Source organism: Parasteatoda tepidariorum, chromosome 3 (genome assembly GCF_982258835.1).
Source record: "Parasteatoda tepidariorum strain Cologne lab strain chromosome 3, Ptep-v5.0, whole genome shotgun sequence".
Lineage (NCBI taxonomy): Eukaryota > Metazoa > Arthropoda > Arachnida > Araneae > Theridiidae > Parasteatoda > Parasteatoda tepidariorum.
In genome coordinates this window covers 19,997,944-20,009,769 of record NC_141757.1, presented here as the reverse complement: position 1 = coordinate 20,009,769, position 11,826 = coordinate 19,997,944, and the positions used below count along the sequence as shown (strand labels likewise).

General features: G+C 33.8%; 1 protein-coding gene across 1 annotated transcript; it reads right to left on the bottom strand.

Moving 5' to 3' along the window:
- Positions 1 to 10,720: 10,720 nt before the first annotated feature.
- On the bottom strand, positions 10,721 to 11,593 carry LOC122269715 (general transcription factor II-I repeat domain-containing protein 2B-like). Its single transcript, XM_043044089.2, has one exon. It carries the CDS (start codon positions 11,591 to 11,593, stop codon positions 10,721 to 10,723), a length of 873 nt encoding a protein of 290 aa, XP_042900023.2.
- Between the last annotated feature and the right edge of the window lie 233 nt (positions 11,594 to 11,826).

Genomic DNA, 11,826 nt, shown 5'->3' with positions numbered 1-11,826 from the left:
GACATTTTTAAGAAATCTATAAAATTTTTTCCCACAAAAATTTTTTCTAAAAAAATAATTTATAAGAACTAATAGAGTGAATTTCATAAACAAGATTATTTAAAAAAAAAAAAAAATAAGGTGAGAGAATGTATTGTAGCAGAATGTGCATGGAAGAAATTATCTAACAGAAAAGATCCATGTTCAAAGGATATACTGTTTATTTGGCTTTAAAAATATCAATTAAGGGTTCTAATATAGCAGTGGAACAATTCATTCATCAGAAATGAACTTCCTTACAGAATATATATTTAGTTATTTATAAAGAGTAACTTTAAGTACTATGTTGTTGCTGGCCCACACGGTTAGCAGAGCTAAACCAAGTCCATGACTCCAGAGACTCTGAGCAAGTCTGTAACAAAAAGTGGATCTGAAAAGAGGTCCACTTTAGAGATATTCATAACCATCTCAAGTCCTGCATACTGCCTCATCGTGGCGGGGTGGTGTCACTGGGCGAAGTACGTCGGGAGTTTAATCTCCTGGTAGGGCCACCCTAGGCGTGAAGGCCATTCCACTATGCCCAGCTAAAGTATGCTGGTGAAGGAGCTGAGTCAGCCTTCTGCCTTTTGGTGCTCCGGTCTTCATTGATCACAGAAGCTGCACTTCTTCCACATCTATGACTTCTTAAGTACTATTGTTATGTTATGTCAGTCAAAAATATTAGTATTGAATTACCTTTAGAAATAAATTAAAAGTACTTTCCATTAATAGGTTACATAACATTGATTTAATTAATGAAGTAAATACAAAAATATAATACAAAATAAGTAATAGTAAAATTTTACTCATCATCTTATGCTAAGCTTTTCAGCTATTTTAATCCAAGTTTGTTTCTTTTTTTCCGCATCTCTAAAATCCGCTCGGCTATAATGATATAACCACGGGCTGTTTCGCACAAAGTCAATCAATTGCTCTTCCATTTTTCTTAATAATAAAATTAAAAACAAATTATCAAATTCAAATCGCTGCACCGCTTTATTCACGTGTTTTAAAGAGATCAATCCAAACACGAGGGTTGGGAGCGGAAACTGATTGGGCAACGTCAACAAAAGTTGACTCGTTTCCAACTCTTGAACTGGAAGCAACGGCAACATGGAGAAACAGCGTTTGTGCGCCGTAGCGCAACTTTGGCAACTCTCGGTGGATATCCAGCTAAACTGTTGCTTCTTTAACTTTTCCCAAAAAATTAATATATATACGTATATATGAATGCGAGAACCACATTCTTTACTCCATTCATCAGCTTTATGAATGTAATACAATTCCCCAATTCTTGCCTGAGAATGTATTTATCCATTCATTTTAATTTTGAAGATATACATCATATGCTAGAGTTATTACTTGCCTTGTGTCTGTTGCGTAACTTAGAGATCTTGCCTTTCTCTATACAAAATCAATCTGTCAAACAACTTATCTCTGACAAATTGCATGAGGCAATGAATTGTTTAGTCCAGCATTTGACTTTTTTCCTCCTATAAGTAAATGTATTTAATGGTAGACGGAAAAAAAGGGTCCCTGGAAAAAAAGGTCCCGGTAAAAAAGGTACCTTCATAGGGAAAATCTGTAGGGATATTTCCCCTCTCGCTTTCTGGGCAGCATGAATGCTTCTCGCTGTTTCAATGAATATTCTTTTTATCTGTAATAATTCAGATTAGATCATTGAGGTAAGGAGAAGGGTAAGGGGGGGGGACTTATGGGCTGGTTGTATTACGCTTTTTTTTTTTTTTTTAAATTTTATTTCATTTATTTATTCTTCTTTGATTATTTTTTAAAGCGGGAAGATACTATTTAAATTTTTCAATAATGTTTTACTTTTTTTTTTTTGTTAATTTTTTTAAGTGAAAAATGTGTTATTTTCTATTTTAAATTATATTTTGTGAAGAAGTTGCTAATGTAAGGCTTAAAGTAGCCAATCGGGGAAGTTTGGAGAATTTATGTGTTGGATGTTTATTCGTGATTGGAGGTGAAAGTATTGGTCCTTTTTAATTAGTTAAAAACGCGCGACACGAAAAAAAAAAAAAAAAAAAAAAAAACATGCACGGAACAGCAAAATGCGCTTCAATCTAATCTTCTCATTTCAAATATTTTCCCCTACACAGGTACCTTTTTTACCGGGACCTTTTTTTCCGGGACCTTTTTTTCCAGGTACCTTTTTTTCCGGTACCTTTTTTTCCGGTACCTTTTTTTCCTAGAACCGTTTTTTATATACAATATATAAATATATTTTATATACTTTATATACAATATATTTTATATACAATATATAAATACAAATTTTGTTTGTATTTATATATTGTATATAAACGCATGCGTTTGTTATTAATTTATTTAAATATTTTTTCTATTTTAGTTTCGATTGTCAATTTGTGATGGCCCGGCGGTTAGAGCAAGGAGTAGCGCCTAGGCATTACCAAATGGATCTCTGATAATGGATTTAACCCATTCTACTTTGAACATCACTGTCATCGATTCATTAAATTTTTTACCAATGCTATTAGCCAAGCTACCGGCAGGCTTCGGTTTAGCAGAACTGAAGGAAGGGTTCTTTCTCCATGGTTTAAATGTTGGGGAGAATCAAAATTACGTTGGGCCCATGCCTTTGAAATGGTATCATCCAGATTCAATGAATCACAAAACCCGAGAAATATTTTTGAATTGGTATGAAATACATGAAGATGATACTTTCGATTTTCAAAAAGAGATGCTGGAATGTCGACAAGTATTCTGATGTTGACATTCTTCGGCGACGCTGTATGGAGTTTCGAAAGCAGTACAGTCGTCCCCACTTAATTCCATATCGGATAATCGAATAACCCGCTTAACACGAAGGAGATTTAGTTTTATACATAATGATTTGGTTCCGGTAATGTTAAATTTCTTCGTTCAAGCGGTTACTTGTTGTTTCTAGTCCCACTTAATTGCTTAAAGAAGAGGTACAGAAAAGAAAGAAAATTGTTTATTTTTAAGAAATGTTTCACCAGTTAGAATGGAATTTCCATTTTTCAGTTAAGAAGAATAGGTCGTTTCTTCAATAAGGACTTTCTATGCATTTGTTGCACTACATAGGTAATAGGGGTATAGCGTGAGAATAAATGTAACCTTGTTGGCAGTTATACACATAGAGTAATAAATAGGAGGAGACAGCATGCCCGCAAACACGTGAAGCCTTAACTGCAACCGCGGCGCCATATTGGTACAACCAAAACAAATCGAACTTCGTTTAACTAGAGCTGTATGTGTTTTAACATAATACTAATAGATTTTATTAATAGACTAATAGATTTTATTTTAGCAATTAGTCTATTGTTGAAAAAAAAACAGTACCCAATGGGTTCCTGTGCTGCGGTTAACTGCACAAATAGGACATCTAAGAAAATTCCTGGCTTCACTTTTCACAGGTAAGATTTTGTTTTGTAAACTAGGATCTTGTTTGTTCAATTTGAGACTTCGCAAAATCGTGTATATTTAACAACATTAAGGGTTCATTTATCCTAAATTTTCATTGCTTACGATTAACTTTTAATGACAAGTGTTTTCGTTTTTTCTTTGAATAAATACCATTTCAGAGCGGCCTATAGGAAAATACTGATAAATTCAGAAATTAAAGCCGCTGCCACAGGAAACTGCATTCCACTAGGAGATATAAAAATTTTAAATGTATCAAGTACTATCTCTTCTAAAGCGGTCATATAAATGCAACAACTAGTGTAACATTTCGTGATAGTCATTCTTCTACACAGACATCTACTGATCATGATACTGTTTTCACCGAAGCATATTTGAGTGAATGCACAAATGACATTATTTATTACCTTTCAGGCTGGATTGTTAAAAGTTTAAGCGAAATTAAAATGCGAAGTATGTGTTTCTGCCATAAAGTTGTACTCCAAAGAAATGCCAACTTCGTTATCACTGATTTCCTTTAAACAACTAGTGGACAAGTTTATCCATCAAATGATGTACTTCATATTTGCAAAGAATGTGAGATTGCGTTCAGACAAGAAATCTTTCAAACCAATTGTAAAAACTCAAAAATATTGATTATGAAAAATGCTCCTAGTGTTCTTGAAAAAGTTTGTTCTCGTTCACCTAAAATTAAAAAATAATTACATCAGTTTGATACCGAACCTACTGCCAATCATCTTGTGGATCTTATGCGTTCAATTGTGCATCTATACTTTAAAGTTCGTTTAAATTATTATTGTAAAAATTTATCTTTAAACAACGAGTCAAGGCGCGTCAGTTTAGAAGATTTCAATAAATTGCTTCTTGATAATACCAAAGTCGTACCATTAATCATTTAACAAACATTTGGGGAGACAACGAATATTCCTTTTAGTTGGTTGGTTGGATTTTATTGGCGCAAGAGCCAGAAATGGCTATACTGCGCCAGGCGCTAGGTTAAAATTTGGTCACAAGGTTAAACTAAGGTGTTATTTTTTAAAGCAGAGGATAAAATCCTATGGCTTTGATAAATTTTAAAAGATTGTGATGTATAGGGTCACCAAGTGAAGATTGAAGATCAGGGTTAAAACTGCCAAAAAATTTGTTTCTCAAGTATTTGAATCGTCTGCAGTCAGTAAAAGTATGCTTAATGGTGATAACAACTTGACAGAATGAACAAATAGGAGCAGGTTCGTGTTCTTTCCAGGTTTGATAAACTGATGATTTACAAATTAGCTTGATGTCCAATGGTGCTAAAACATTCCTGCTTATATTATGAGTACTTTTTGCAACTACATCAGCACATTCATTCCCGTGTATACCGACATGGGATGGTATCCAACAGAGCTAAATATTGAAACCTCTGTCATATAGTCGAGAGATGTATTTTTGGATTTTGAGTATGACTGGGTTTAGACCTATGCGTGAAATACTTGCCATAAAACTACGCGAGCAGAGAGGATAAAAGCGAACAGCAAAGATCCTCTTCTTTACCCAACCCAAGAACTCAGTCCATTAGTCCTATTTTATATTCAACTGAACACGTTTCATGTTATGAACACATTTCATGTCGTCAAAAAGAGGAGGATGAGTAACGAAAATATTTTTAATGTAATGAAACAAGTAGGCGACCCTTCTAACTGGAGATGTTCACAATTTTGGAAATGTACATGTGCTGCACGTTAAAAAATGACATGTACAAAGCACGAGCTGTGTGCCATAAGCATGAGTCAAGCGGAGGGAAATTGGCAACCCGAAAATTAAGGGAAAAATTGAAAATCAGAGCAGTGAGAAAAAAAAATGCTACTCCGATACCAAAACTGTGCAAGTAAGTGCTCATTTTATGTTTTTGTGAAAGTCAATCGAAGGTCGAGGGCTGAAAATTTTGCAGAAGTGTATGGTAAAAAACATTTATTTAAAAATAAAGACATAACACGTAATTTTTGTTTTGTTTGTTATTCTGAAAATTTTGGAATAATGTTTAGCCGTAGATGAATAATTTACCAATAATTTGTTAGTAGAAATCTCTTGTTATTTGTTGCTTTGTAACGCATGCTCTCTGAAACTCTGGAATATTTCATCTGCTTGTCAGTTGGATTACCGATTTCGTATAGCGTGTTAACCTTAGAATTCAATAGTCGAATTCTTCAAGGTTTTATATTATTTTTATTACTTTAGCTTTTATGCGAGCTTCAGGACGCATAGTTCCTTTTTCCAGCTATTTTGGAAGTTCAAGTATGTTTTAGGCCTGTCTTTATTTTAAAGTTTTTAATAATTAGTTTATTTTGGCAATTTAGTTTTATTTCATAATTCTGTGGCTCATGCTAATTTACCCCCACACTAGCTATTTTTGGAGAGTTATGTCCCATTAATGTTATTTTTCACTTTTTGTTGTATCTCTAGAACTAATCACGCTTTTTCGCACACTTGAGTAACTAAACTTAACTAAACTCAGTGGCGTGACAGCCCAAAGAGCGCCAAGGCCTACTGTGCCCATCTCAGTTTTCTTGACCTTGGGCTCTGGGGTGCAGGAGCTGATGTTCCGGTTTGGTGGTCAGTCGAACGCGAAACCCCCATTTTTTAGTTCCCAAGCATGCTTGGTACTCATTTATCAACCCACTGAAGGGATGAAAGGCTGAGTCAACCTTGCCCGGTCCGAGGATCGAACCCAGGACCTGTGGCACGGGAGCGCGAAGCGCTTCCACTCAGCCACCGGGCGTCACACTTGAGTAACTAATTGATCTAAAAACAAATTAACACAATAAATAAGTAATATATTTTTACTATTATAAGTAATATATTTTGATATAATAATGATTAGAAAATTCTGAATAGAAACGTAACAATGTTTAACGTAATCTAGGAATTTATTTTTAAATATAATATAATTCAATTTTTTATGAAAAGAAATTCAAAACTCATATTTTTATTTCTTCTCGTATTCACGAGATTTCGTTCAAATTTTGAAATTGAAATTACATTGTTAAAAAAAAAGTACAAATTTTTTAAATTTGTGCGATGAGAGTAATTAAAACTAAACTAACTATATGATTTTAAAAAAATTATGTGACAAATGTTATGTGCCTCTCCTATATCTAGCAAAATGCATAGGTATAAAGATTTTTTTTTCCTTAGCAATAAAATGACATACACTCATGTCCATAAATTAAGGATAATTCAGAATCACACGGAAATCAAACTCTAAATTAAAATTTCACCTGAAGAATTATGACACACATCCTGAAGAAGAATATGCAAATTACAAGAAACCACTAGATGACGCTGGTAGTACGTCACAATGACGAGAGTGTAAGAGAGGGGTATATAAGGAATGGTGGCAAAGAAGTAAAATTGTTCACAAGCGCTTTAAAAGCCTTTCAGTGCAATAACCGCATAGTTATGGCACAAAGGAAGCATTTGGATGATTTTTTACGTGGCAGAATCATCGGACGACTGGAATGTGGACGTACCCAGCAGGAAGTATCCGAGGAACTTGGAATCACCCAGAGTGTCATCTCCAGGCTTTGGCAACGATTCCAAGATGATGGTTATGTGAGTAGACGTTACAGCACAGGTCGCCCCCGAGTTACAACGCCGAATGAAGACCGGTATTTGGCAGTTACTGCCAAAAGAAACAGACAGAGCACAGCATCAGACCTGTCTCGTCAGCTCTCTTCAGCTACCAGTGCGACAGTTTCAAGGCAGACCGTGTACAGAAGCTTAGGGCACATTGGTCTATATGCTCGTAGGCCTGTCAGATGTGTTCCACTTACCGCAACTCACTGTCGCCTGCGATTAGCCTGGAGTAGAGAGCATGCATTGTGGACACCGCAACAGTGGTCCTGTGTGATGTTTTCCGACGAGTCCAGGTTTAGTTTGCAGTCTGATTCTCGCCGGACTTTCATATGGAGAGCGCCAGGTACCCGTTACCACCAAGACAACACAATTGAACGACACCGTTACGGTGGTGCAGGATGGCTCGTTTGGGGAGGAATTATTCTTGGTTCCAGAACTGACCTGCATGTTCAGAGTGTAACGATGACAGGCCACATCTATAGGGATGTCATTCTGGAACAACATGTACGTTTGTTTCGGGGCGCCATGGGTGCTGAATTTCTGTTTATGGACGACAACGCCCGTTCTCACAGTGCAAACATTGTAGACGAATGCCTTCAATCGGAGGATATCACCCGTATGGATTGGCCAGCATACTCACCGGACTTGAATCCAATAGAGCATGTGTGGGATATGCTTGGCCGACGAATTGCAGCCCGTCAACCCCTCCCACCTGTCTACCGGACTTTTGGAGGGCATTGCTTGATGAGTGGTGTAATATTCCCCAAGATCAGATTGATAATTTGATACTCAGCATGCCTAGGCGTTGTACGGCCTGTATTGCATCGTCCGGGAGACATACTCCGTATTAACCATCATACTAACCATGTTATACTGTTTTTTGTAAATAGGTTCTTTTTTTTTAATTTGCTCCAGGGAGTAAAAATCGCAGTTTTTATTAATTATGTCAAACATATAGCATCTTTTTTGCTCTTTACCTCTTGTTTAATACATAGACTTTACAAATAAGTCAAATTTGTTTGGCTTCTGTCTCTTTCTGCGCCTGAACTTCATTATCCTTAATTTATGGACATGAGTGTAGTTTAGAACTTAAAATTTATAATAATGCGCACTAAGGTAGTGAGAGAATTTTTTAATTTAAATTACTGAATATTTTATAAATTATTTTGTAAGTTGTATAATTTTTAACTAAATTTAATCAGAAATGGCACAAAAACGAATGAATGAATTTTTCTTCTAATTGCAAGTAATTTGTAAATTACACAATTATAAACATTTATACAGAGTTCTCCCTTGGAATAAAAAAAAAGAACTGCTTCCGCACAGAAAAGGGCACTTTAAGATTTGATAGGGCTTTTAACATCGTTAAAATTTATCAAATTTGTAACATTATGTAAAAACAATTTGATCTTCAAAAATTCTTCTTATACTATATTATGTGTGTATTTCAAAAATTAGTACACACTTATTATCAAAATAAGAAAAAAATATTGCAGTTTATGTAAAATAAAGACATTCTAAAAGACAATCATGGTGTAAAATTTTTTTCAAAAAAAAAAGTAAATTAAAAAAATGAACAATTGATAAACAACTTGAAAACTTTTTTTCTATTATTTAAACTGAAAATTATGAGACAAACATTTAAAGGTGCATTTTTTTAAAAAAAAAAAGTATTTATTGAAAAAATTTTAAAATCGTTTAAAAATTTATTAATATACCTCTTTTCCCCGAGAAAAGAGAAACTTTTAAAAATTTAGCTAGTTGAGGATAATATTGACAAAATAAATATTTATAATAGTTATCCGAGTTAAGCCTATAAACACAGATAATTTTACCAGAGTGAAATTATTTAAACAGTGAATTAATTTTCTTTAAAAATGGATTGTGAATAAAAAGACAGATTTTTTAAGAGAGGCAACTTATTTTTACACAAAGGGTAAAGAGAGAACACTGTATATATATTTGTATTTAACAAGCGACTAAGAGGAAGATTATATAATGTAAAAAACTTAGTTAAGTCAGAATATAAAAAATTGGGAAGGAGGGAAATTACGCATCGAATATTGGGGATTTTTTCCATTTGCCTCCTTGGCTAAATTTCAAAGGTCGGCAGTCACCTTTGTATTTGTTTATTTTTTTCGACGTTTGCTATCGTTTTCGAACGAGATTAAAATACCTTATTTGTTGAAATGTTTCGTTATATATATTTTTAATTATTATCTGTTTTGTTTTTGTCGTTTTATTTATTTATTTTTTTACTTTAAAGTTAATTATTGTTTGTTATTTGTAGTTTACAATGGAGGATATTCAACATAAATGTGTTGAATATGAAAAGAAAGCGAAAATGGAATTTCATGTTGAACAGACACATGATATTAAAATCCAGAAGGAAATTTTAGAAATTTTTTCGTTCAACTTATTTTTTTCTTGGAAAGAAAATATTGAATACGAAAATCATATTATGTTTGTCCTGAATAGAAAGAGAATGGTAATTATAATACAATCTACTACTAATGTCATCGGAATGGAATGTTTAATTCAAGAGGTACTGGTGAGAGAAACATAAAATGTATGGGTAGCAACAAAATTAATTGTAACTGTCCTGCTTTGATAAGGGTTGTAGGAAGAAAAAAAATCTCTCTTTGTAGAATACACAATAACGGACATAAGACCATAAGAATGACGTGAGAATGAAGTTTAGTGAACAACAGAGAAATGGCGTTGCTTCTAAATTGTTGAACAAAGTACCTATAACAGCTATAGTAGATGATATCCGTGATTCCATTGCATGCAGTCTATCTCTTGACCAGAAAAGACATTTTAAACATAAAAAAATCAGTACAATATTATTTGTAATGTTGTTCTTGACCCCACGAGAGTGGAAACTTAGGCGGAGAGTATGAAAAACAGCGAAGAGTCTCCAGTTGTGTTATATAAACCACAGAGTTCAACACATATATTAACCCCAGAGGACTTCCTCTTGGTCATAGTGAACTCTTCTCAGACTCATATGTTAACTCAATATGGGAATGATGTTATTTGTATTGAGTTCACTCATCTTGCTGCCATTGTAGTTTTAGACGATAAAACAGCAGGCTTTCCTGCTGCATTTATTATAAAAGTAGCAGGTAGGTATACATTGCTATTTCTGTAACTTTTAATACCATTAAACGTATTTATGAGAATATCTCACCCAAGGTTCTTATGACGGATGATACTTGAGTCATTCTACAACGCTTGGAAGGATCACACGACGTCTGTTATCAGAACCAGATCATAACACTTTTATAGTGTTATCATATGTAAATTTTTTCAAGAAATCAACTTTCAAAAAGTTTTCGAGATTATTTTGAAAGAAACTACTTACGACGAGTTGAAGTATGGGCTTATTCATACAAAACCTATACCAGAGGTGGGAAACCTTTTTACCATTAGAGGCCACATTTAAATTAGGCAGCAATAAGAGAGGCCGCATAAGCTGATTGACCTAAGAAAGTGACTTTTGTGAAATTATTATAGTTTTTCTATAGATTTAACAATTTATTGCATTATATAGAAAAAATAAAATATAATACTACAAAATTTTAAATATAATGTACATATAAAATAATATAAAAACATTATAAAAAATACAATAAAAAATATTTTTTTATTCACTAAGTTAGTGATTTATTTGGCTTTGTTTTTTGTTTGACAGTAATTGTATATTTGGATCAAGCTTCGTAACACACAGCTTTAATTGATCCTCTAAATGTGCACCTGTAATTTGCTTTCTTAAATTTGTTTTTATTTTTGACATGAGAGAAAATGTTGTCTCGCAACAGTAGGTACTTCCGAAGCAGGAAAGTAAACGGCGAGCATGTTCTCGAAGGCATGGATATTCAACAGCATTTTTCCAGATTTCTATGGAATCCTTTTTAGCTTTAAAAAGGGATTTGATGATACTATCTTCCCCTAAATCAATTAACTCCATTTGTAGTTCTGCAGGAGCCTCGGATATATCTATTAAATGTGGTTCAAATGCCAGTTTCATAGCAGGAGTGTGCTCGTCAAAATCAGAAAATCTTTTAGTATACTCTTCTATTAAATAATCCAAGACACCTACATATTCTTCGAATATTTTATTTTCACAGTTCTGCTCATTTAACATTTTAGCTAGCTCCGGGAAGTGTTGTGCAGATATTTCCGATCGACAAAGCAATGTTTTGAAAAATGATAATTTTTTTCTAAACGCTTGGATCTTTTGCCACATTTCATAAATATACCTCGTTTCACCTTGCAGGCAAATATTTAAATTGTTTTGTTTTGTCATCATATCAGACAAAAATGCAAGGTTTCTGAGAAATACTTCATCTGATAGATCACATTGTTTTCCTTGTTCTTGATAAAAGTTTAAAATTTGTCGTCGTAAAGACAAAACTTTTATCAAAATCTGACCTGTTGATAGCCAGCGAACATTGCAGTAGTATGGTAGGTCAACACTATACGTTTCCTCATCTAAAGAGAGCATCTGCCGAAATTCACGATGACGCATTGCATTAACGCTAATATAGTTGACAATGGCAATGGTTCTATCCAGAGTGTCTTGCAAAATGCAGTGAAATGATATCAATTTTTTCAAGTTTAAGTTTTCCTTTTTTAACAAAGCAACGAATCCTTCTTTTTTACCTCTCATGGAAGGTGCGCCATCGGTGCAGACACTGACTAAATTACTGACATTCAATTGTAATTTATTACATACTTCTTTGAAGTTTTCGAAAATATCGG